General features: G+C 45.1%; 2 protein-coding genes across 4 annotated transcripts in view; one reads left to right on the plus strand and one right to left on the minus strand.

Moving 5' to 3' along the window:
* Positions 1-26,303, minus strand: part of C15H12orf43 (chromosome 15 C12orf43 homolog) — a 28,146-nt gene extending 1,843 nt beyond the window's left edge. The window contains exons 1-8 of one of the 2 annotated variants that reach the window (XM_007061580.4): positions 26,010-26,177; positions 23,886-23,931; positions 23,072-23,170; positions 22,169-22,242; positions 21,734-21,824; positions 14,679-21,406; positions 7,124-7,243; positions 4,619-4,824 (exon numbers count right to left, since the gene is read on the minus strand). In XM_007061580.4, coding sequence (XP_007061642.2) covers positions 21,034-21,406; positions 21,734-21,824; positions 22,169-22,242; positions 23,072-23,170; positions 23,886-23,931; positions 26,010-26,154 — 828 coding nt within the window. In that variant the 5' untranslated portion in view covers positions 26,155-26,177 and the 3' untranslated portion in view covers positions 4,619-4,824; positions 7,124-7,243; positions 14,679-21,033. Of the gene's footprint in view, positions 1-4,618; positions 4,825-7,123; positions 7,244-14,678; positions 21,407-21,733; positions 21,825-22,168; positions 22,243-23,071; positions 23,171-23,451; positions 23,633-23,885; positions 23,932-26,009 lie in introns of both variants that reach the window. The other variant, XM_037878690.2, reaches the window with a different exon arrangement.
* Positions 216-19,386, plus strand: HNF1A (HNF1 homeobox A). 2 transcript variants are annotated; one of them, XM_043529400.1, is made up of 10 exons: positions 216-832; positions 8,445-8,644; positions 9,514-9,700; positions 10,339-10,577; positions 11,954-12,156; positions 14,737-14,938; positions 15,851-16,042; positions 16,338-16,459; positions 16,815-16,956; positions 17,851-19,386. In XM_043529400.1, exons 1-10 carry the CDS (start codon positions 498-500, stop codon positions 17,976-17,978), a joined length of 1,950 nt encoding a protein of 649 aa, XP_043385335.1. In that variant the 5' UTR covers positions 216-497; the 3' UTR covers positions 17,979-19,386. The 2 variants fall into 2 exon arrangements, with proteins under 2 accessions (XP_043385335.1, XP_007061618.2); XM_007061556.4 differs by having other exon boundaries at positions 11,999-12,156.
* Positions 26,304-26,942: the final 639 nt, after the last annotated feature.

A 26,942-nucleotide genomic window follows, 5' to 3' on the forward strand; every position in this document is an offset into this window, starting at 1 on the left:
TCCCTGCTCTTAAACCAATAGGGGCAAGAACCAGTCAGACTTCTCCACTCTCACTTTCTCATTCAATTTTCTTTCCATTTCTCTCTTCTATCGGTCTCCCATCCTGGCTTTTTCTCTGTCCATTCCTTTTCTCTTCTGCCGCCCTACCTTTTCCCCTCCCCCCCTTGCTGCACTTTGTGAACTGCTGCTGCAGTGCTGAAGTCCAAAGTTCAGTAACTTGCTAAGCACACGGATAAATATGAACCTTGGAGAATTTACACTGCTCCAATGTAAACAGATAGTCAAGGGTCCCTTTATCAGCACTGGCTCAGGACAGTTGTGGGGGGTCTGAAGTGGCTCATTTTTGTATTTTGTTTTTTTGGGGGGTGCAAAGGCGGGAGTCTATGCCATTCCCACTCTGCTGACAGTCGGGCGTGTTACCTCAGGAACATGGTGTAGGGAAGGCTGAAGGCAGAACGTGCTGAAACTCAAATCCAAGGGACACCAGACTGAAGACCATGGTCTCTAAGCTGAGTCATCTTCAGGTGGAGCTGCTGGGAGCACTGCTGGAGTCAGGGCTAACCAAGGAGACCCTGATCAAAGCGCTCGGGGAAGTGGACCCCTATGCCCTCCAGAGTGAAAGCCAGCGTGCCATCAGTGCCATCCAGGCAGAAAAAGGGGAACCCTGTGCTGAAATTCCCAATCTGCCCAATGGGATGGAGGAATCCAGGATGTCCGAGGAGGAAACCTCGGACGATGGGGAGGAATTCACCCCTCCAATAATGAAGGAGCTGGAAAACCTGAGTCCAGAGGAGGCTGCTCACCAGAAGGCTGTGGTGGAGAGACTATTACAGTAAGGACATTGTTTTCCTTTCCCCTTCTTGCTCTCCGTTCCTTTATTTCTCTTTCCTTCACCTCTTCCGTGAAATACCTTTGGGTTCACAGTTGATCTAAGCGTGCAGATTCTCCCCATCAATGCCAGCCCCCAAAACCCAAAATTCACTGAACTGACAAGGTTCATGTTCCTTAATAATGTTCAGTTTCCTTCCAATGACATTTCAAACATACGCACACACAAAGCGCCATGGGGCCCAATTACATATTAAAAGTGATAATATCATCTGGGAAACAAGGACTTCAGAAAAATCTGGGAGTTGTACAACTTCTGTCACTTTAGCCGTCCGTCAGTTTTTACAGAAGCCACCATTTTAGTTATTAGAAAAAAATAAGAAAAGAAGCCATCATATTAGCTTTCATCATGTAGTGTGGGAATTCTCACCATAGGAGGGGAAAATACTCCTAAGTTCTCTTGCCATTTTTACCGAGATGTATATTTTTATTTTACTGACTTTAGCTAGAGTCAAGTATTTGTCAGTAGAGACAAATTAAGAAAGCCTGATCTTCATGTCTTTGTGCACATAAGACTCCCGTTGTTTTCACTGGGAATTTCAGATGAAGGACTGCAGGCCAAATTGGTTGGCAATCCAGGTCAACATACCCAATGCTTCTATCCTCCATCTCCCATCATGAACACTGAATATAGACAAGTGTGCATTCTGCAGACTACTGTTGTATGACTTATGTTAACATGCAATTATTTATTCTTAATAGCAAAAAAAATATGAGCTTCCTGAACCAATCACTCTCATTTCACTCCAGTAAGCACATAGACAGAAACAGAATTGTGCTCCTGCAATTCTAACTCAGCAACATGAATTCTAGGGATTCCAATGGCTGGTCTGCCTGAGCAAGGACTTCAGGGTATCGCCCTTCAAATCCATCTAACACAATTAAATCCTTAGCCACAAAATCTCATCTGTCTGTGCTGAAGCTACTCTCCAAGATTAGGAGCAGACAGGAGGCACATGGTGACTGCAATGTTCTGGAGACTCAAACTGCTACTCACAATCTTTTTTGGGAAAATTAAACTCCAGTTAGAGGATTTACCGGCTTTGTGGCCATTCCTTTTTAATGGGGAAAGGATATATTAATACAAAACATAATAAAAAAAAAGTATGCACAAAACCCCAGCAATAGGCCCAAGGTAGAGAGATAGCACAGTACTTAAAGGGTTAATATTCACTATAATATTTCAGAGGGGATGGTTCTATTGCCTGACCTCTAGAGAGAGTCTGGGCAGATTTGGAGCTGATCACATTACAGTAGCTAAAGGAATAAAATACACTGGAACAACACTTACCTGAGAGGAAAGATGTTCCCCGTAATTCAATCTTCTCTTCCATCCAATAAACCCCGTTCCTTCTCTCCCTCTTCATTTTGTCCCCCTTCCTCTTTCTTACATCCTTGCTGTTTCCAACTTCCCTGTTCTATGTCTGTTTTCCTCAGATTCTCCTTTCCTATTCCCCCCACACATACACTTCTCTGTCTCTCACCACCCTATTTCTATGTCTACCTGTCTGTGAGTGTCTGTCTGTCTCTCTTTCACATTGCTCTTACCCATCTCCTTCTCTCTCTCTCTTCTCTCTAAGCCTGTGTAGAGATCTTGGGGCAGTTTGAGCTCCAGTTGCACCGGGCGGGCCCTGGCTAGTTACTAATTATCCAGTGGCTTTATTATTTCTCTTTTGTCTTATAAATTTATAAACGAAAAGACCCTGATAAGCTTTTTGATCATTAACTTCTGATGATTTATCAGGTGTCTCTCCATAGAGAAAGCCATGGAAGCTAAAGAAGAGCACCTGGCTTTATCTCCTCTTTAATGAATGGATGAAGCAGGAATTAAACTCCATCCACTGTACTCTGGTAAAAAGAATTTCACAACTGGAGGGAATTCCTATCCAGGAGTTGGGGATCCAATGTGGTCCTTCACCCCCACTTCTCCCTTCACCTTGGCATAAACTCTGGTTTCTGATCTTTCCCATCTTTCCAGTTGCCCTGTGGTTCCTGTCAGTTTCAGCACTAAACTAATTTCTATACCACATTTTTACAGTAATGCTGTGCACTTCTTCAGCATTTTCTAATGGAGGATCTCAAAGCTCTTTACAAACTGTGAATGAGACATCATTCTCATTTACAGATGAGGAAACTAAGGCACGGAGAGGTTAAGTGCCTTATCCATGGTTACATGGGAAGTTGGAAGGGCTGGAAATAGAACCAGGATCTTCTGGAACCTGGTTCTGTGTCTTAACCATAAGGCAAGCAATAGCTAACAACTAAGAATCCCCTTCAGGAAAGAAACCTTCTTTTACTAGAAGAAGGCCTGATGGGCATGTCCTTAGAATAATAATAATAATTTATATTATATATAAATAATCTTAAATAATGTAGGTGTTTTTGAAAATGCCTCAATTCACTCAACAAAGGAACAGGATTGGAGGTGTGGTAAGAAGTCAAGATATATTATACATAGTACAAAAATGGTGTATGATAGAAATCACATCCCACCAGCTGGGGCACAAGAAAGGAGAGTAGCCTCGCTCACCAAGCACAACAGCATGCAGAACAGAGCTTCTCTGCTTGCAGATTCAAGGTTGCTCAAAAACCCGGAGTGCACAATTTTGTGGGATTCAAATACAGAGGGTGAACTGAGGCACTATGAAAGTGACAAAACCTCCTTGTGTGTTACCAGCAGTTTTCAGACTATTGTAGATCACATCTCAATCAAAAGATTATCTCATGAACACCTCACCTCCTGTTCATGGTCACAATAACTTACTTGCTTACATGGGAAAGTAACATAGGAAAAGGTTTAATGTATTTCTGTGCTTTTGTTGTACTGCCTGGGAACAAGGAGAAAAAGCACAATGTGACCAGTCACTTTTCTGCAGACCATTAATGTGCTCTGTGAAACAACAGTGATCCTACAGAGCAGTTTGTGAACCACTGTATTACACTGAGTAAATCCAGTATGGAGGCACTTGCCCCCTTACATAGCTCTAAGTTCACTTGCTGGAGTCCATTACCCGTTGTCCCTACAGAATACACTGAGAATGCAATACATAGGGAGGTTTCCTTAGTGAGGAGCTAGTGGGCCAGCCATTCACCCACTACATTGAATCCCAGAAGAGAGATAAGGGATGGGATTTTCAAGAGTACCTCAGTGATTCAGAAGTACAAGTCTCATTGCTCTTCCATGGGACCCACAATCCTAAATAATGTAAGTGTTTTTGAAAATGCCTCAATTCACTCCACAAAGGACAGAACTGGATGGAGGAGTAGTATCAAGTCAATAGTAAATTAATTCATTTGTGGGGGGAGTCTATGGGGTAATTATTAGCTATTCCCTATGGAGAAGATAGAATACAGATTGTCTTTGGTGGGGGACAGGGGAAGGAGCAGACTTCAATTGGTGAGGGGTATGCGGCCAATGTATAATGAGGAGTCAGGATAAGGGCTGTTACCTATGGGGAGGTATAGCAATTTTTCCCTCTAGGGCAAACGGTAGAATTCCACAAGGAAAGAGGGAGGTTGAGATAAGATTTTCTGGGCATATTTTCTGAAGAGGAAAAAGGGAGATGTAGAGGTAAAAGGCCCAGCCCTTTCCCCCAGGGAGCTGGTTGCTGAGGGGCCCTGAGATGAAGCTATAACACCCCTTTTATGTCAGCATATGATTGTATAGGCCAAGCTAAGGCAAACCAAGCAAAGTTCAAACAGAAAACAATCATGCTAGGGCTCCTCTTACCTTCCCTGCTCTCTGCCTATCTCAGGTCCAGTCTGTGCATTGAAACCGGCGAAAGATGTCTGGCAGTCTTCAATGGAAAGGACTGGAGCGATGATCCTGAGCACATCAAAGCTCTGGACCTCCTTTGAACTTGTTTCCAGTTCAAAGCTGGAGGAATTCAGAACCTGCCTCCAAGAGATCAAATCAGATCTTTTGCACAAGGGAATCTGAAAAGGATCAGACATTGCTGCCCTGAGAGGTGGTGGTGAATAAAGTAAACAGGGTGGACAGAAAGACAGAATGAGGACCAAAAAAGGAAAAAGACAGATTGGGAAGAAAAATCAGGGAGAGTGAAGGAGAAAGAAGGTCTCCTGAATGTTACATCCCCAGCTCTCTGGATTGGGTTTTCTTTAATGCGAACAACTTGATATTTACTTTCCATTTAAATTTGAGATGTTGCTATAAATTATCAACTAGCCTCTTGTTCCCTTTGAGTTTATAACTAACTACCTGGGTTACTTATTGTTCAAGTAACAAAAGGGAGGTGAAAACGCCCTCAAAAAGCAACCTCACAACTGAGGAAAGGAGCAGCTGGAATGGAATAGATAGGACCCCATACCCCAGAGGTTGTATAGGGCCAGGGAGAGAGCCTATGCTCAGGGGACAAGGAGAAGCTGAAGGCAAGAGACCAGGACCTAGAAGATGGGAAGGAAAACGTGAAAGTCTTATCTGAGGATAAGGAAAATCTGGAGATAGACCCTGAAGAATGGTAAAGCAATGGAGGTAGAGTTTGTATTTGGGAAGAAAGGGAAGCTGAAGCCAAAATGAGGCAGGAAGTGGTCAGATGTTGAACAAGGCTGGGATCCTTTTGCCGTCCTGACTCACTAAATTCATTGGGCACTTTGCCCAAGACAGACTAGCAAGATTGGGCCTGGAGTGAAATCCTACTCCTACTGAAGGCAAAGAGAGTTTTGCCATTGACTTCAGTGGGGAAAGGATTTCACCCCTGGTGTTTGTGCCTATGGGGAAGGCACTATGAGGATAAGTGATAGTCTGTGAGAGTGTTCAACTGACCTAGCAACAGCCTGATTACACTGGGTGACTAAGAGAAGCTTCCAAAATAATGCCAGAAATTTGCAAGAAAATAAACCTTCCGTGATTTTTTTCCCCGAGTCACACTGAAATCTTGTAGGATTCTGAGTTTTCTCCAGTGTGGGAATGATTTCTTCTTCCTAACTATTTCTTCAGGGACAGTTACTCCAAATTAAACCACCTGAAACTTCTATATCTATCTTTTTAAAATGTTTGCTCCAGAGACACAAGTTGCCTTAATAGCGGTTTGTGGCACAACTGAACGTTACCTTAGGACAATGGGGGAGGGAGGGGAGAGAACTTCAAATAAATGCTAAAAATGGAAAGAAAGAAAAAAAAACCACAGCCTACTCTACAGTATAACCTAGGATCACGAGGTTTCTTTACACAGGAATTAATGCGTTGGCTTTGACAGTGCATGTGCACACAGTTAAGGCTTCACCTATGCTACACCATGAAACCATCCTTTACCCATGTTAGGGGACATCCATGCTGTAAACAGCTCCCAAGTGCAGATGCACTTGAATTGTTGACACACCTTGGGAATGTGCGTCTACCTTGGCACCCCACAGTGTTCTAAATTATGAAAGACTGTGAGTCTCATCCTCTCCCAAGTACCTCCCCACTCCTTCCTGACAGAGAGCTGGGGATTCTGACAAGAGAGAGGTAAGTAAGTGGCTCAGATGCCAAGTGGGAAGGAAGTCAGTATGTTACAGAAGCTTCTACAGGGGATCATGAATCCCCCTCCCTTTCTTCGCTAGCTGACCCAGAAACATGATCTGAAAGACAGGGCAGAAGCCTTGCCCTTGAGCATCTAATCTATCACTGTACAACAGAATCCTGGGCCAGCTTCGGACTGTTGGGTACCTCTTTAAAGAAGGAAAGTGCCCAGGGCTCAACTGCAGGCTAGATTCATAGAGGCTGTGTAAAGAGAGACCACAATAGGGAGGAGATTAGTCCTTGTCTCAAGAGGTAGTAGAGCAAACACCAAACGCTTAAAGTTCAGGAATGGGAAAAAATAGGCCAGTTGGGCTGCCCTAATTTGGGGTCTTTGAAGAGTACAAGGGGAGAGGTGGAAAATGGAGCATTTTGGCACAGCTCCACCATCAGAGAGGAACCTGTGGTGCCATTTTAAGAAAAGAGATTTCTCCAGAAAGCTGGCCCTGTCTCAGCCTCCTGCCACACTTTAACTGCAGTTGAGCTTGCTCCTTGGACCGTCTGGTTGCTGTGGAGGAGGCTGCAGCAGGAACAGAGATAAGGGTGTTTGCGCTGAGAGAACAGGTGTGGACTTTGTCCTCCTTATCGCTTTTCAGCTGCCGACAACCCAGAGTCAACAAAGCAGCTCGTGCTCAGGCTGCTCTCTCTCCCTCCACCCCCAACTGTCCTGCTGTATTTTCCTCATAGTCCTGGGTATTTTTCTCTTATTCCACCCACCTGCTACTTGTATTTGGAGAGGACATCAACATCATCTATATCATGTTGGGATCACGTCCAGTCCAGTCAGTCCCTCAGGCATTTCACATTAGAAACACAGAGGGAGGCTCCATGTTACAGCTGCAAAGAAATAAGATATTTCTCAACACGGGGGTTGTTCATGCAAGAGTTTTGTTTGGTTCTCAACCGCTTGGTTCAGATCTTTCAAGTTTTACTGAGCTTCAGGTTCAGTCAAACCGAAACCACTCACCAAAATTCAATCAGGATCGCCTTAGTCAGCCCCATGGTTACTCAAATGTTTGGGAACCTTAACAGACATTCTGATAAACCCTATCAGATTTACAATTTTGGGGTTTTATTCATGCACAGTTCTACCCTTCTTAGCTTGTACAATGGAGTGGCTGGGATTGTAAATAGGTGTTCATTTTTTTTCTCTAAGTACGTAGATGCAAAATGGAAAATTTGAAAGAGCAGATGTATGCTTATCTTTATGTGTACATGCAAAGTGCCATATGTGCAAGGACATGTCGGTGGTGTATATGGTTGGTGTCTGGGTACAGGAGTCTCACGTGCACAAGTATATATTTTAGAGGAGGAGGGTTTCCTCTTCAGTTCTTGAATCATTTCCAGTTATTTTGGGTTTGGAGCTCCTCTATCTCTTGGCTGCTCCACTGTGGGTTACCCCAAGCTGGATCAGAACCAGAGTGCAAGTGAGGATGAGTCGGTCTGATATTAGAGTGAACCCAGTTCAGGAAAGTACACTGCATTATCTGTGAGCACACATCCCCCACAGACAGGGAAGCAGAGTAAAAGAGACCCACCTCCTGAAACTGAAAAGCAGAGCCCAGAACATACAGCATTGTGAGAAATGGAACCCTGGGACATCATCTGCTCCACCCCTCATCCCTCTCCCACTGCTCCAGAGGTGACAGGCTCTTGGTCAGAATTGAACTACATAGGAAGGATGGCATAGAGGAAATTGTCACCACTGCTACTCCAAGGAGTTCAGTCTCCAGGGCTATCAAAAATACTTGCCTAAATCTTTTAATGAGTAAGTCATTTAGCTTGGAGGTTGGGTCAAACCGCTGCATAGACTGTCACACTGGAGAGGAGATTTCCTTGGAGAGATGAACGGCTATTATACAGCATACTAAATCTATCCTACCTGCCTCATCAAAGGCAAAGCGTGAACAGAGGATTCACCTCTCTCACTGCTTCATGCACGAAGCGCTGGCTGACATTCCTTGAATCCCTTCTGTACAACCTGGATAACCAGACAAGAATTCTATCTTTAATGAGGTGCATTTTCTGTTCCTTCTAGAGAGGATCCCTGGAGAGTAGCAAAGATGGTGAAATCCTACCTCCAGCAGCACAACATCCCTCAAAGGGAGGTGGTGGACACTACAGGTTTAAATCAGTCTCACCTCTCACAGCACCTCAACAAAGGCACACCCATGAAAACCCAGAAGAGAGCTGCCCTCTACACCTGGTACGTCCGCAAGCAGCGAGAGGTGGCCCAGCGTAAGTACAGCAACAGCAAATCTATCCTAACTCTGGTGTCCTATAGTTCCCCCTACCCTCATCTGCAGTGTGGAAGGCAGGGGAGGAGGGGCCCTTTCTAGCAATAAGGTTAAACAAGTCCATGTCACCATTCAATAGGGGTGGCCAAACTGCACAAAGGAGAGCAGGCTATAGCTCCCATCTATCGGTATATCCAAGTGGAGGCATCGATTTGGACTAAGATAGAGTACTGCCCAATGAAGTGCATTTATGTAAGCACAGACAACATAGCTGATCACCAGCAGTGACAGAACCCAGGACCTTCAGCACCAGAAAAGAGTTTTCCGCAATTTCATCTAAAGAAGTAATTCCTTTAGCCATGAATAAGTAGCAGACTGTAGCTCTGGGGTCAGCCATTAGTGGGATATCATCTCACACATACTAAGCCAGCATGTTACAAATACATGCTTAAAAGGATAGCCTTTGCAGCTTCCACCTCCATATGAACGAATGTGGCTGTAATCTGTTTAATTTTATACGTATTAGATGGACCCCTAGTAAAATTAATAACTTGGCCTTTGGTTGGCCTAGAGCGTTGGACTCTACATGAGCTGCATCCACCCCAGCTCCTGCTGCTTGTTCCGTTTCACTGCTTCACACTAGGAATCAAGATGCAACATGTCCGATGGTCCCATTGGGGATGATCTTACCCATTTTAGACAAATATAGAGCTTTATTTAAATCTCATCTAGATTTTGCATCTGCATTTGTTCAATAGTAGGAGACGCTGAGTGAGGATAAGCTGCTCTGAGCCAGTTGAATTCCAAGCAAGAGAACATGTAGAAACATCCTATCAGCAAGCAAAGCCCCTTGCCCATTTGTGTTTCCAGAGTTCACACATGCTGGTCAGGGACTCGTGGCAGAGGAGCCCATGGGAGACGACCTGCCCACCAAGAAAGGGAGAAGAAACCGCTTTAAGTGGGGTCCTGCCTCACAACAGATCCTATTCCAAGCTTACGAGAGACAGAAGAACCCGAGCAAGGAGGAGAGAGAGGCATTGGTGGAGGAGTGCAACAGGTGAAGGAGGGGCTCCAGTGTTGATGGAGGAGGGGAAAAGAGAGGGATGGAATGGGCCTTTGTGTGCTCTTGCTATACTGCCAGAAGCCATACTCTACTCTGTGTCAGGGCAATGTGGTAGCAGTGGATTGAGATCTCCTCTTGTTCTGTCTTTGGGATACAATTTGCAAAACGCTGTGTAGTGAAATCCCAATACACAGACGGAGCAAGAGAATGATTGTCTAGAGCCAGCTTTAGAACAAGCTTCCAGCACTGAGCTCTCACTGCCTGTTATTCCCGTCCTGGGCTCCAACAACCTGGCTCTCTGCCTACTGTAAAGAACAGCTTGCTCATCCTGCCCTGAGCCTCTGCTTATAGGTGACCAGGCACGACAGCATGCATACAGACACCAAAGTCATGAACACACCACACACTCATACAGAGCATGTCCCTGCCCCCACTCCATGAGTGTATCATCAAGGGCCTGGTGTTGTAGAGACCCTGCCTGGTCACAGGAGGCACCACAGCATGTATTGGCTGATTAGGGAGTCAGCCCCGTGCTATCAATCATTCAACAGTGCTCCAGCTCACCAAACAGAAATAAAGTATTTCCTAACCCAGGAGATCACCAAGGTCCTTCCTATGCTCTTTCCTGACAGGGCAGAGTGCATTCAGCGTGGCGTCTCCCCATCCCAGGCCCAAGGTCTGGGCTCAAACCTGGTCACCGAGGTGAGAGTTTATAACTGGTTCGCCAACCGTAGGAAGGAGGAGGCCTTTCGGCACAAGCTAGCCATGGATACCTACAGTGGGCCGCAGCCCAGCTCTGCTCCCCCACTGACCTCTCACAACTCTTCCTCCCTTCAGCCAACGCCTGCTATCTCGCCAAGCAAAGTACATGGTGAGTACTGACTACAAAGAGGGAGTTCTGGAACTGGAGACTGGTGAGCCTGCAAGTTCAGGCACCAAGGCCATTTCGAAGCCTGTCCCTTCAGAAGCTGCTCAGTAGATGAGAGAGCCAAACTGATGTGGGGTTTACACAAGATGAGAGTGTAGGTGATAAAGGGATATCTCTGCATGCACAAGATGAGGGGAGAAGGGTGACAAGTGGAGTGAAGAGGACATTGGAAGCTCAATGCTGAGGGAGTTCCTTATAGTCAGTTCTCATTCATTGCTTGGTCACAGCCCCCTGTGATGAACAGCAGTCAGTAATCCCTATTTCAAGAGCTCACCTGTTAGGTTGTATCAGAGGTTAATTGTATACCCTTTCTTCTCACATGCATGCCTCCCTCTTTGGGAGCCTCCAACTACCGTAAGTCTGGGACACAAACATTCTTGGCTGAATTGTTAGAAGTTAGGAAAAGTTACCCTCTGCGGCCTCAGCAAGCCAAAACAGACTGGCAGTTTTCATAATCACTGAAAGCAGAAGAGTGGCATCTCTGCCTCCTTTCTCTGTGGTAGCCAGATGAACAAGCAACAAGTACCTGTGTTCAGCAAGCTCACTTTTCTATTATGTAATGCTCAAGTGCTTTGTCCTTTCTAGTGTTTCTAGGCAAAAGTCCTTGAGATGTCAGTGTGTTAGTGAAGTAGTACCAATCACCACCGATCTCCTGGTCTGCAAGAGACACTGCAACTAGAGTACAAGTGCAAACTCCCCTTCTATGCAGGGAAGGGAATAAAGCTGCTACCTAACCTGTCCTCAATACTAGAGCAGGAATTTAATGGTGGAAATTCCATCATCCCTTTCAGAGTAAGAGGTTGCTAGCAATCTCCCTTGACACAATAGAGTAGAGAGGGCCTACCACTTAAAAGTCTAGAAGAAAGAATTCCCCTCTCCCTTTGACAGGTGGTGGTCTCTTCAAGGAAGGATTTGGGTCTATTGATGAGGCCAGGAAAGCCCAGGATTGAGTGAACCTGGAAGACTGAGTTTCCTTCTCACTTTGGGGTAGATGCTATCACCCAGACTCCCTTCCCTTCTATATTTACTCCCAGGAAGAATTTCTAACCAACTTAGCTATACAGCTTCTTTCCCACAAGGATACTCAGCCCTGCACAAAGCCGGCACATTAGGAGACTACTTGTCCAAGGCCACCCAGCAAGCTACTGGGAAGATTAAAACTTTGGCATGTTCTTGGTTTCCAAGTATCGTGCTCAGTCCACACAGCCCCTCAGCTCCAAAACAGCACCAGGGAAGGAGGGCTGCCTCAGTGCACCTGGCACTTCTAAGGCAAATGCCTAGAAAGGGAATTGAATTTATTGCTTGTCCTAATTTACTAGATCAGCCTCATCTGTGGGAACCAAGTCTCTCCTTTTCTGACATAGGAATGAGGTACAATCAGCAGCCAGCCAATGAGGCCGAGTCTTCCAGCAGCAATCATCATGGGAACAGCTCCATGGTGACCACCCAAACCATTCTTCATCAGGTCTCTCCCCCTGGACTGGAGCCAAGCCAGAACCTATTGACCACAGACACTAAGCTGGTGAGTGACCTATACTCTAGTCCTGGTGACTCCATGATGTCAGGGAATCAAAGAAGAACCCCTGGGTTTGCAGAGGACAATATTCAAAAACGATATTTTCCAGACTGCTGTTAACCCCCCACAGCAGTACCAAGTCCAAAAGCATTCTTAGGATTCTCACACCATGCCACCTAGTGGTGGGGGTGGGTACTGGGAGCATGAAGACTAAATAGGACTACCCTATCCAGTTACTGCCCTGGGATTAATCAAAACAGTATGGTACACCTTTCAGTACGAAACCAGGGCCCAAGACATCTAATGACACACCTGTCTTTAACCTCCCCATCCCAAAAGGTCTATTCCTCTCCCACTGATCCATTACCTCTCACTTCTGACTGAACTCCACACTCAGCAAGATAGCTGAAAAGAATCCAGTGGGATTAACAGAACAGGGACTGTTACCTGCCCTGACCCATTTGTAAAAGTTAGGTGCAACAGACTCATCTTGCATAGAATTCCTACCAAGAGCTCTTGTACAGTAAATCTGGATTGGACCAGCCTAATCATATTCATCTTGAGGCAGATCTCCTTTGGAAATCTTTCATTAACTAAGCCTCCTCCCATGTGGTTTGTATCGCTATGCTAAGGTTATATGATTGATCATTCTTGCCTGGTTTGCACACTTTGCTTGGATTGTATGCTACGTAGAAAACCTGTTAGCAAGAAGTTTGTATTGCTCCATAGCTGTCCTGGGGCAAAGTTCAATTCATGAATCCAATTAAAATCTTTACAGTTACCCAGTCACCTTGCTGATTTTCTGGTCACTCCTGTGAAGGAAGTCTTTCCACAAGACTTTGAAAATCTCCTTTTACTGCTGTATACAAAAAGGGACACTGTCAAGATGGTTAGTCCAACCATTTACCCTATTGCTCCTTAATCTTGTTACAAATTCAATGCAAATGTTTATGTTTAAGTAGTTCCAATTTATTTAACTATATATATTAAGTGTTCAGCTCTGGCAGCTTAACACTTGTGATACTTTTATAGGACATTTTAACTAAGGACCTCACATGGCTTACAGCAGGGGTGGACAAACTACGGCCTGGAGGCCACATCCAGCCCTTCAGACGTTTTAATCTGGCCCTTGAGCTCCCACCAGGGAGGAGGGTCGCAAGCTTGCCCTGCTCCAGGTGTGCCATGGCTCCCAGAAGAAGCAGCATGTCCCCCTTCCAGCTCCTACGTGTAGGGGCAGCCAAGGGGCTCCGCGTGCTGCCCCTGCCCCAAGCACCACCCCCACCATGGGTTCCTGGCCAATGGGAGCTGCAGGGATGGCACCTGCAGACAGGGCAGTGCGCAGAGCTGCCTGGCCATGCCTCCACATAGAGCCCGAGGAGGGACATGTCGCTGCTTCCAGGAGCTGCTTGCGGTAAGCGCCACCCAGATCCTGCACCCCCGACCCCCTCACACGCCCCAACCCCCCTCCCACCCTCCAAACCCCTTGGTCCCAGCCTGGAGCACTCTCCTGCACCCCCAACCCTCATCCCCAGCCCCACCCCCGAGCCTGCACCCCCAGCCGGAGCCCTCACCCCCTCCTGCACCCCAGCCCTCAATTTTGTGAGCATTCATGGCCCGCCATACAATTTCCGTACCCAGATGTGGCCCTTGGGCCAAAAAGTTTGCCCACCCCGGTTTACAGACTACAACCCTCAACCTCACTAGAAGGTAGATATGAATTATGAAGTTAATCTGAGAGTTTGAAAACTGAGACACAGACAGGTTAAATGACTTGACAAAGGTCACAAATTCAGTTAGTGACAGAACCAAGTCTAGAACTGAAAGTCCTGCTTTACCCACTAGCCAGATATGCTCCCTCTCTCTGTAACAAGCAACCCTGCAATAATGCACACTAGAATTTACACCCTTCTGGTGCGTACTAACATAGACTGTAGAGACGCCCTAAGAAACGAAGGACTCATGAGTTCCTTAAGTCACTTAGCCTCTCTGTGCCTCACTTTTCGAACTCTAAAATGAACTTCATATCTACCTTCTAACGGGGTTGTGAGTGTTAAAGTTTGTACAGCCTTTTGAGGTCCCTAGTTGCAAAGTGCTAAACAAGTATAAGTATTAGGCTGCTAAAGCTGAACATTTTTTTTTAACATATTAAAAGCATTGAAACTTTTTATACATAAAAATTTGCATGGAATTTTTAAATACGATTAAGCAGCAATAGGGTAAATGGATCGACTTCTGTACCTGATTTTCTCCTTCCTAACGTAAACTGAGGAGAATACTTCACTCTATGGGAACAGAGGCTGAATTCACAAATATTTCTAATGCACTTTGAGATTCTCAGATGGGAGGAGACTGACCAGGGAAAAGTGCTACTGTTCATACCGTGACAGTGTTCTTTAATGGTTAATTAATCAGCATGGAAGCAGCATCAAAGGAAGCATACAAACTGTACTCAGCTAAATGAAGTCCCTTCCAAACTGTCAGCAGCTGGGTGGGAAACTGATCACAGATTGGAACTTTAAAGTGCTCACCATTCTCCAGCTGTTGCGGATGACATTTTCACAGCTCTTCTTTCTTCCTCATGCACAGATCTCTGCTCACGGGGGACCTCTCCCTCCTGTCAGCACCCTGACCGCTTTGCACAGCCTAGAGCAAAATCCACACACATTGAGCCAGCAAACCCAGAATCTAATCATGGCTTCACTGCCTGGTGTTATGGCAATTGGAGCTGGTGAGACCTCATCCCTGGCACCAGCATTCACCAACACAGGGGCCTCCACCCTGGTAATAGGTGAGCAGTGAACAATGTGGGGACGGTGGAGGGCTCATTGTGGTTTCTATCCCACGCTCTGTTTATCAGGATTTACCCAGAAAGGAAAAAAAGGATCTACGATCATAATTGTTGCTCATTTCCTGAGTCAAAAGCTTTGACGCTGCAGGGAAAAATATATGGGTGGGGGAGTCAATCACAAATATGGGGATTGTCAGGAGCTCCTCGGAAGCATTAGTACTTTGCACCAGTCCACATGATAGGAAAATGTCCTGCTCCTGTAGAGTTTACCAGTTTAAATGTCACAAGTGGGGAACGGATGGCTAAGGAACTTGAGTAAAGGAATATAAAACCTTTTGTCTCCATGTCATTGGTTCAAATCCAGCTGTTTGGCAGCCTAAACAAAATGAACCCCATGAGTCTAAATTCAGTTTGTTGTGGTTAGTTACACACAGCACACTTGCCTCTCTTGCCAGCAGTCTGAGGTGAGGTTAAAATAATGACTGGGCCATTAAACTTCACTCTCACTTTTAAAGAAGGTCTCTCCAGTGAAGGATAACAACAGATTTTAACAGAATTGCATTGTGTGATCTGTGGCTGAACAGGATGCCTCAGCTCAGGCACAAGCAGTGGTGGTAAGAGCTGCTTGCAAGGGGCTTTTCTGCACAATAGGTTGCTCAGACTACTGTTGATAGACCTTGACTTTCAGAGACACTAAGTTCATTCACAACTCGACAAGGCCCAGCTGTAAAGCAGCTCCCCCTGCCCCAAAGAGTCCTAGCTTATACTACTATTGTAGATTAGGCACAGCTATGGAGAACACTCCAGAATTTCTGCAGACCTCACTTTAGCAGAAGGAACAGTCATGCACTCCCAGTATGAGATGAGATGAAACGAAACAAGGAACTGAATATGCATGTCTTTATTTCTCAGGCCTAGCCTCCACCCAAGCTCAGAGTGTTCCTGTGATAAACAGCATGGGAAGCAGCCTTACTACCCTTCAGCCTGTCCAGTTCTCCCAGCAGCTCCACCCATCTTACCAGCAGCCCATCATGCAGCAGGTCCAGAGCCACATCAACCAGAGCCCCTTCATGGCCACCATGGCCCAGATACAGAGCCCCCATGGTAAGGGTTCAAACTGGATTTCCCAACCTCCACAGTCCCTTTTGCTTGGGAGGTTACTGATGGCCCCTGGGCTTGCAGCACTCTGTTTATTATCAGAAGAACAACAGAAGAGGGTAGGTGATTCCTCTCCTGGATCCATGTCCCACTGGTTGTGTCTGAGATTCAGGATTGACTGACAGCAGATTCATGTTGGTGTCACTTTGGCTAAGTTGATCTCCCATTTAACTGTTCCTGTTCCCAGTTACAACTCTCAGAGCTCCAGCATCCACACAATCTTGTTTTCTTTCATTTCTAGCTCTCTACAGCCACAAATCTGAAGTGGCCCAATATGCACATACTGGCCTTTTACCCCAGACCATGGTGATAACTGATACAGCAAATCTCAGTGCCCTGACTAACCTGACACCAACCAAACAGGTAACAAAGCAGGGAATAGTGTTTATCATATGCCTTCATTCCCCTACTTAAAACTGCACTGTGTATCACGTAGCATACTGCCTATGCCAGTAGAGCATATCTGGCCCCCTGTCCGTGCCACTCCAGCAGGACAATCTTCCTCACCCCATCGCCTTGCCAATACCAGCTGGAACACTGGGAACATTAACCCAAGCTTCCTTGCTGCACTGCCAAGCAGCAATGAGTCTCCTTGGAAACAGGACCTGCTTGCTGTTTCCAATCCAGCTTGCCCATGTAAGTGCCTATTGGAAGGCTTATAGGAGACAGATCTGACCCAGGCACTGTTCCAAAGCTTAGGAAACATTAATTTTCTCAGGTGTTTACATCTGAATCAGAGACCCATACGGAGTCCGGGATCCACACGTCAGTGTCACAGACACCAACAATACATTTACAGAACCAAGACACAACCATTCAGCACCTTCAGCCAGGCCATCGCCTCACCCCAAGCCCAGCTGGTAAGATCAATAAACTATCATTTTATACTGTCCCTCCATCCCTCCTCCATCTACCAATACCCCAATGGTAGGACATGAAATAGCATCCAGGGCTTCCTATTCTGCAACAGAACTCCAACCAACTCCTGGGGAATACAGAAAATGACATCATGAAAGGATGGTCTAAAGCATAGTCCATAGCAGGGATTTTTCAGCATATCCAAAGTGAGGTCTGGGTGTGGATAGGGGGCCTATTGAAGAACACAGGCAGGAATAGTGTCCCTACACAGTCAAACCTGCAGAAGGCATTCAGGGCTGGGGAGGCAGAGATTCCTTCGGGGATAGGATATAGGGTAAAGCCTACCAACTCTGAGAGGACATTAGCAAGTCATTTTAACTCCACAGGGGTTGATCCCCATGATACTTTGAGAACAGCTTTGGATCTCGGCACGCAAGTTTTTGCATATGAAATAGGAATGGGATAAAGGAGTGAGGGCTTGTCTATAAAACCACTGAGTGTGCAGCAAACTGGGGCGTAAATCTACTCTGCCATGCACCCTGTTGCTGCACACTGGAAGTTCCACGGTGTGCTTTAATCTATGCCTGTTTCAAAGAGGCATAGATCAAGGTGCGCTATGGAACTTTTAGTACACTGCAGCAGGGTCCACACAGACACTGACTGTGTGGCAAGCTGGTGTGGGGTAGATTTACACCCCAGTTTGCTGTAAACTCAGTGTTTGTGTAGACAAGCCCTAACTCTTCAGTGATGACAGGAAGATATCAGACCATAGTGTCTGAGATGATGAATCCTGAGATGCCATGTAGAAAGAGGGAAGGAGGGAGGGAAGGGAGAGGGGAATTAGAGAAGGAACAGATGAAGGAAACTACCATGCTAAAACTGCATGTTTTTAACAGTCTCCTCTAGCAGCCTGGTGCTCTACCACAGTTCTGACTCCACCAACAGCCACAGCCACTTGCTGCCATCTACTCACAGCGTTATTGAGACCTTCATCCCCACACAGATGGCATCCTCCACTCAGTAACCATGGTGACCAGTTCACAGGCGACTGCAATGACTGAGCCGTCAAGAGCACCTCCATCTGTGTTTGTGATTCACTGTCACTGCTGCCTTCCACAGGGAGGCCTGGAGGCCTCCAGCCCCTCTCCACTGCCTTGCGTAAAGTCCTCACCCTCATCCAAACACAAACACAGGAAGAGGTTTTTCTTGAGCACAAAGCTATGAGCACACATCCAGAGCGGATGACAGAGGAGGACAGGGCTGACACCACTAGCTTCCACTGCCAAAGGGAACAGTGGCCAGCACAGAGACCAGAAATTGAGGACTTCCACCGGCATAAGGGTCTGAATGGTCTATGGCAAAATTGCAAAGGGATAGCTGGAATTTTCATTCTTCTTAACCTTAGCTGGGCTGCATATATGTAAACCTGCCAATTCCACAGCAAGTCAGCAGAGCTGAGCAGCTAACGGCAGGTGAGCACCGCTTAAACACCCACCACTGCTGCAAACAGACTGATGGAAACTGAATGAGAGAGAAACTTTTCTAGGGGCAGACAGTACAAGAGCCCAAATACTGGCCTTGCAGCTAAAAAGACCCTGAGAAACAGAGCCAGGGATGACATAAGAACTATCCTCTCATTACAGAGCCACTAACTAAAAACTTGCCGTTTCTTTAACTTAAAAGGGATGCTGTCAATTTATTTAGGTTCAGAAATATGACCTACCCTAAAACAGCCCTGGCCTAGTGGAAGAGGCCTGAGTATTGTCAATAGGTCTACTTTGCTTTAAATTCAGAAATTAAAGCTGAGGAGAAAGGAATGTTTATTTCTCCACATCAGCAGGCTTGATTCTTGGTCTCTCACGCCCCTCACAGGGTGATCAGTGGAGCTGGTGTGGTCAGCATTTGCGATGGGGAGAGAGAAAGAAGTGGCTCAATAGAATACATCTGAAAATAATGGTTCAGAAACAAGGCTCTTTAAGCCCTGTCCCTCATGTTACACCATTGCCCCTTCTAACAGGGATTGTGTGTATTGGTCTCTCTCACACATATCAGACCTTCTCTGTAAAGATCTCCATATAGGTGGATTGTTTTAGTATGAATATAGTGTAACCACATCCTTAATTCTTAGCCCTTCACTGTGTGCTGATGCTACAGCCCTCACTTCTGTGAATAACCCCTCAGATTTCCATGGATCCATTTGTAAAATTGAACACTTTGGGTCCTGAGTCCCTAGTTATAAATGCTTCTAGTAATTCCTCTTCTTCCTTGTTGCTTATACTTTCATATCACTGAAGAGCTGCAAACAAACATAGGAGAAGCCATCATAAACTTCTTTCTGGGGTTCTAATGGAGCTGAAGCTATCAATTTACACTGTAGAGGGGACAAAACCCAATGAGGGAAAAATATGATCAAGCCTCTAAAAGGTAAGAAACAATGGAGAATAAAAGAAACCATACAAATAAGTTGACAGTGTCCCTATAGCCACCATGTCTTATGACTTAAAACATATAGATGTAAATTGGTGCCAGTATTCAGAAGACTTTTTCCCTGGACTCTGATATTATGAACTATTATGAGCCTAATTTCAGTAACCAAAAATCTCAATGGAATTTGTCTCTAGAACTGATGCCCCTCTCCACTCTGTGTTATCCTGTAAATATATTTAACTTTCAGTAAACTGAAAGAAAACCATTTGAGACTGTTGTATATTTATCCCCTTTACAGTATAAGTGAAGTCAAATTTATGAGGAATCCAGAAAAAGTTTTAAAAGTCACATGATTTTCAGAAGTTAAAATTACTTATAATTGTAATGATGGCCATAAGGCATGGGATTTATGTTGGTGTATTAGGTTAATTCACAGGCTGATTTTCAAAATACTTTTGCAGTTTAGATGCCTGCAGGGCATTTCCTTATGTGAAAAATATTGGGGTTCTTGCACAAAATGTAGGTGACTCCCAGGACTCTACCAGGAGCAATATTTTCTCACTTTAGCATCTCAAGTTCCTCCACCCATCCAAATATTAGGTCTTTCCCTGAAATCTCAGAGCTGCAGGCCAATATTAGGAAAATAAAAACAGTACTGAAAGCTGCCAAAAACTACTGCTGCATCTCAGAGAGACAACATAGACCTGGTTGATGAAATAAGGACTTAAATGCAGTTACTGCCATGCTGGGCTCAAAGACACCTATTTCTGGCAGTTCTACAGCATCATCAAATAGCTACAGACAACTGTGCAACTAAAGGCACATATGATGTGCAATACCTCTGTTAGCTGTGCCCATCCTAATGGAAGAAGATGGCAGTTGCGCATAGGACATTATATTAAATGAGACTATGAGGCATTTATTGTTATTGAATTCTACTGCACACTGGCAGATGTAATACCGTGAAAATAAAGCACTGAGGGAGTCAGTTTTGAAAGAAACACCTGCTTATAACGATGAAGTGACACCATTGCACAATCTTTTCATAGTTCTGCACAGGACCCCCGGAGAGGTGTATATTCCATGGGAATTAGTAACATGGCAGGTTTCGGTAATGTACTTCTGGTGATTATAGGAGAGGTAGGCGGGTCCCCAAGATTTGCCAGGATATTTGTGGATAAGTCAGTCTCTCACAGCCTGGAGCCGTTTCTCCCATGGTTCTGACACCAGGTGGTGGGAGAGGTGAAATAGGAACTGATCCTCTATCATCATCTCCACCAAAATCAGTTTATCACACATGTACACTAGCTCTGGGACACAGGATTTGGGCTGGATACACAGAAGGATCAGACCAGGGCAGAGGTGACTCTCAATATGTCCCTGTATCGCCCAAGTCTGTGCAGAATACAAAATCCTTCAGTGCAAGGTCTGCATAACCAGCAATGCAAGTAATTGTTTTGTGATGGAATGGAAAAGGGGAGTTCCCCAAGGGATGCCCCCAACAAGGACAGTCACTTAAACTCTTACTCCTTTGACTCCCTTAAAACAGAAGCTTTGCCAATTGTTTCTCCACATTTCCAACAGAGGACAACGTGCAGGAACTACCTTTGTTAACTTTTCACCATCCTTCTTCCATCCTGACCGTATGTGGTTCATAGAGCGGAATCATCATTCGCTTCTTTTCTGGTAATCTTTTTCTTCTTCTTCTTCTTCTTCTTCACTACTCTGGGCAACGTTGTGTCCTCTGTACATCTGCCTTCTTGCCTCTTGCACTCTCCATCAACGGAGCACAGAGTCTTGTTGCTGATCTGGCAACATCCTGCTGTCTTCTGTTCACTATTATGCTCTCCTCTAGCTTTCTTCTTTCTTTTCTTTTTCTTCTTTTGGTCGTCCTCTGTGCACTCCTGTTTGTGAGCCTGGCTGGAATCCGGAGGCATCACAGAAAAAGCACTTTGCTTCAAGATATCTGCTGCTGACACAGCAGCCTCTTGGTATTTCTGCCATTCCTGGTCACTGTCCAGCTCACTGGAAGGGTTGCAAGCAAAGTGGAAGGTAAGTATGTTACACTTTCATTCTGAATTCACCCAAAACACAGACTCTGAGATTAGCATAATCGTGATAAATGTAATGGATTTGTGACTCAAAAACATATTCCAGTGACCACTTAACCAGTCTGTACTCCAAGCTGCCCTTTAAATGCATTATGTGCATTGGAAAAATGAATGCAACCTCTAGTTAAAATTCCTAGTTTCCCTGCACTAGGAAAAATCTTTTTCCAAAGTTAAATGTAAAAGGAATCTCTGAAACAGCATGGAATATTTTTAGGAACAAAGTAGCAGACTAACACCTCACCTAGAACTAGAAGGTCGTCGCCTCCTGGCTAAGAGCGGAGGTTTGGATTTCCCACAATCTCCTGGAACAGATGAAGAGAATAAGCGAAAACCTAAGAAATATAAAAAGGAACAGGGGGAAATAAATAGGTTAGCAAACGATTTTAGCCAAGATATAAAACAGTCAGCAGCAGCAATCCCTCTATGAGGCAACAGTGGTGTCAACCCTCACATGGAATTTACGTTGGCCTGAAGAACTAGAAGGTATTAGTTAAGGTTTCTGCACTATTACATGAAGGTAACAACCCCTGCTGATATTAACAAGAAGTTCTTCTACCGCACTCTTTCTTTAATCTAGAGCACTGTATGAGCTAATACCAGATAGAATTCATTACATTTGTGCCAGTGGAGAGCTATTAGATGAGTGCTGACAACAGTGGTTGTACTTGGAACTCACCATCATCTTCAGAGTCAGCTGTTTGCGTGGAATTCCGTGCAGGACCTGATGAATCCTCCAAGACAGTGATGTAGCTATAAGGAAGACCACAGTCTGATTTTAGGAAAGGAAACAAGGATTCAATTTTATGTAGCCAGGCTGAGTTTAAGAAGTTGAAAATGTTAAACAAGATTAAAGTGAGCAGTTAAGTAACCTTCACTCAGTTCATTTCAATATTTTTACTTTCATAGCTAACTCCACAGAGCACAGCCATTTCATTCAGAAGGGTGGCACATAGAAACTATCGACATGCAACATTCCAAGCAGCCAACCCACATTGCATCCGAGGCCCATTAGTTCCCATGGGCCATACTTCCACATTAAAGAAAGGCAGCAGTAATCTGCAATTAGGCGAAGTCTTTGAACACCTACCATGATACCAGCACAGCTCTGAGTTAGGCTGAATTTGTTTGTTGTATGGATAAGTTGAAAAAAAGATCACACACGTGGACTAGATAATTTCCTGAACAGATTCAAAGCCTGGTCATAAATGGAGGTGGCTCTGGTGAATCTCAATCCTATCTATTCCCTTCCCAACACAGAACACTGAGCACTGAAGCTAACAAGAAAGGCTCTGTAGCACACACCAGGTCTACTACATTACCAATGGGTGAATAGGACAAGGGTCAGTTCACGAGCATTAGGAGCTCAGTCACAAGCCAGCAGTATGCACAGGGATGTAGGAAACAAGAAAAGAAACAATCTTTCCTCAAAATACAAGATGTTTCCCATGGAAAAAAGATGTATTTAACTCTTCAGTTATTCACACTTCTACCACTCAAGGGTATTGACACTGCTCTTGCAAGGGAAGGTTCTGACTAAGGCTGATTTAATCTCTTAACGCTGTGCTTTGGTACCGGTTACCTGTCTAATATTGCTCCCAGTTTCTTTGCAACATGTGCTTTGAACTCTGGTGTGGTCTGTAATTCGTTGCCATCTCTGTCATGGTTATTCACCTTCTGTCTGTTTGAAATAAAAACAATGTGTGATCTCCCTCAGACCCAGTAACCATCTGCTGCTTTCACCTAAAACTGAAGACTGGGGACTGGCAATGGGATAGAGGGCCTTAGACCACTAAGTGAGCGATTCAAATCCAGCTCAGACTGATAGTGGCCAAAAGCCACTACCATCAGAAGACCGTTCACTACGATGTGTGAAGTTAGCTTGGGTGGTCTCAGTATGGTTCCCAAAAGACAGATGTCCACATTCCCTAAGCATCAACAACATAACTGGTATTAACTGACCTTTTGCTGAGAGTCTCAGCAGCACAGGCCAAGGATTGGAGCCTGAATGCTCCTCCCATTCCTTTGTCCCTGAAGAACAGAGTTGGGGGTATATCAGCAATGTGCTGCTGCTCACTCCAAACCTGCCCCTGAAGGGAGGACTTTATTAAAAGTTGCCAGATTGTAAGCATAGTCTCCAAGCCTATCAAAGAAAAATATTGAGAATGAAGACAGGAGAACGTGGACTCCACCACAAGGCTTCTAAACCAGGGACTGCTTCCCCCATTGATCAGGGGAAATATTTGGTCACTTAATATTCAGTTGTGGACAAAAAATGTCTTGTAATGGAAAGGGTCAGGTAACCTTAACTACTGTATAGGCAGCACAAGTTCTGCCTATAATCACTGTTTCCTTTTTCTTCACGCAAACAGCACTCTGAAATCCAGAAAAAATACCTGAGACTGGGCTGAACTGATAATAACTTGTCCTTCCCAAAGCCACCTGATAAAACAAAGCAAAGGCAAATTAGAAATCTCCAAGACTAAAACATCTTTAATCCTAATTCCACTGTAGATGATTTTACAGCGTAAAAGTAATTTTTGGAAGATAGAATAGTGGTCGCATTCAAAGGAGGATACGGATATGATTTGAAACATTTTTCAAGCAAACTACATGTCAAGTGACTAACTCCACTTGCTAAAATAATGCAACACGAGTTTAATACTGAACCCAACATCTACTGGAGGGAAGTATCCAGCTATGGCAAGAATCTAATATATCTTTTCTATTATGATCCTAAATGGAAGGCAAGCGAAGTCCTTCATTGATAGTACCATATATCACATACTCTATGACACAGAGCCCCATGGAGAGCCAAACTTTGAAGTTTGAATTCTGGGGCTTGACAGAAAGGCTGCCAAATCTGATTACCATTTTTAGATGGGCTTCCTAGAAGTAGGGTGAGGTACAGATGAAGGTCACTGGCAGGGTGAAGACACAAGATAGAGTAAGTCTAAAGCTATCTGGCTAGTTAGCTACTGATTAAGTTACCCAGAAATTCTGTCTGGATTGAGTAGCTGGATACTATGTCTGGTTTAAGTGGAGCCTAATGATTTAATTTATATAAAGATGATTTTTTTCTTTCAGCAATCTCTGTATTACTGGGCCTTTGATTTTTTACATTGTACAGACTCATTTTCTAAGAAAAATCGAAAGAAAGTCTTCAGTCACAACATGTCAAAACCTCTGCTGAGAGTATAAAGAAAGTATATGGTTCTCTCACAGAGACAAGAACATTAGGTAACACCTACATTTTAAACCTTCTGTCTGATTAAACAGCAGAGACAATAACATTGTCCAGTGTTTAATATGAGGCAAGCTTTTTTTGTTGTGTTTTTTTTTTTTTTTTTTAAACAGGGCTGTTGAGGGTCCCATCCAAATTGTAGCAAATGACTTTTTTTTGGTGGGTGGGTTTACTGCAATGCTAGAGAACTATTGCAAGAGTCACTCTGCAGCAGAGAGGGAGCCAAGATGCATATTCCCAAATCATGTTACTGTCCTAAACGGTTAAAGCTTTAGTATGGTCAGGAACATCAATGGATGCGGTCTACACTCCAGGACCGAACTATGTTTTAACCATAACAAGGGAATACTGTATTAAAACCCTGTCTACAAAGCAGTAGCTATCAAAGTTTAGACAGGATCTTAGAAGATTTCCAGATTTTCGGCTCTCTCAGCATTCAAGCAAGCAGATTTGGACAGCATGCAAGACAGTCTTTGCACTTATCCAGAAAAACAGTGGTAGGGCAGCATGGGGAGTAAGAAGCCAGCATAGCAAAACGATTTTTCTTCTGTATATTAATTCCTCAGATGTAATTCAAAATATGATCCATAACTCAACTGTGTGACTTACACCAAGGTCAGGCACAGTGAAGAAAGGTAGACAAGATACCAGACATGATTCATGATGCTAGAGAATACTCAGTCCTCCCAATTCTTTATTTTTGAGATTCATTATTTCAGACTTATTTTAAAGACCGTTTTTAAGAAGTGTTTTCTTACAGAGAGTGCAGGTTAGCATGAGATTTAATATGCCACTTTTTAATTTTTTAACATAACCTATCCCTGCTTGAGTCAGGTCTGAGTTCACCATTAGATTAGTTGCTACACCAACTGTACTCTAGACACAATCATAATTACACACAAAGCTGCTCAGTTAGTCATGGAGGAGCAAAACTGCCTTTGAGAGGCCACACTGTCGGGGGCAGGGGCTTGCACCCACCTACTGTCCCTTAAGCCGCTCCAGCACCCAAAATCCAGAGCTAGCCACCTCGCCTGCTTTGGGGTCTGGCTGCTCTTACTGAGATGTGGGCCAGCCACAGGCTCGGCTACTACCCAGGGACCAGAGAGGCAGGAAGGGAATTGGGCTGTGACAGCCTAGGGCACTCCACCGGATCAAGGGAGTCCAGTCCCCGCTTCCCTGGGTGCTGCCCTCACCCATGGGAGGGGAAGCGCCTGCTCTCGGCCGGGCCTGTCGCCGCCAAACCACGGGACTCCAGCGTCATCCCCAGCCGCCCTACCGCTGCCGGGCTCCGGCGGAACCACCGCCGCCGCCCGCCACCCAGCCGGGTCCCAGGCGGCCTCGCGAAACCGCTCCAAGTCCTCCGCGCCGCTGCTCTCCGAGTCCGAAACATTCGCGCCACAGCCACCCCTGAGCGCCGCCATCTTCGAAACCGCAGAGCATCCTGGGACTTGTAGTCCAGGCCACAGTGACAGGGGACCGAGAGCCCTCTGCTGATCCCATGCGTTTGCAAGTTCCTGCTCCGGCGGGGAGACTCCATGACCCTCGCCTCTCCCTCAAGTGGAAGGGGTGAGAGAGTGGAGAGCACTTCCTCAGTGGGGCTGGTTTGGGGGGGGGGGGGTGCATGCTTGTATCTCCCTCTGCAGGGGTCCTGTTTCATTTAATCCGTTTAAAATCTGTTCTGAATGATTGTTTAACTGAAGGGAACCGTATGAAGATTTATGACAGTGTTTCTCAACCTTTCAGGTTGGCATCCCTTATTCAAAGTAAAAAATAAAAATAAAAATCATTAGCTGCTTACATTTACTATAAGAGTGAAAAATGTATCAATGACAAGCCTATGTATTTGTGTATGTGTTTTGAGAAGTTGACAGAGAATCCTTGACCTTGAAAGGCAAAGGTGTGCAGGGACTGCAGGGATGAGATTTTCTTTGCTTTAGATTGTAATGGAAATGTTCAACATCTCACTACCAGCCTTGTTGCCTTTTGTGATGTCCCGGGGGGGGGGGGGGGGTCATGATCCACTGCGTGAAAAACATTGATTTATGGCATTCAAAACCAAGTGTTGATGTACAGTCATCCACAGCACTCTGACATCACAGAGGGAGCAAAAAGTGTCTGCTAGGATTCATCTCATATGATAACCTTTCACTGCATGGTTAAGTGGAAGGAAGTTACCTCTCAAAAGCAGATGGGGAGAGGGTCACAAGGT

The sequence above is a fragment of the Chelonia mydas genome, chromosome 15 (assembly GCF_015237465.2).
Source record: "Chelonia mydas isolate rCheMyd1 chromosome 15, rCheMyd1.pri.v2, whole genome shotgun sequence".
NCBI classification, from domain to species: domain Eukaryota; kingdom Metazoa; phylum Chordata; order Testudines; family Cheloniidae; genus Chelonia; species Chelonia mydas.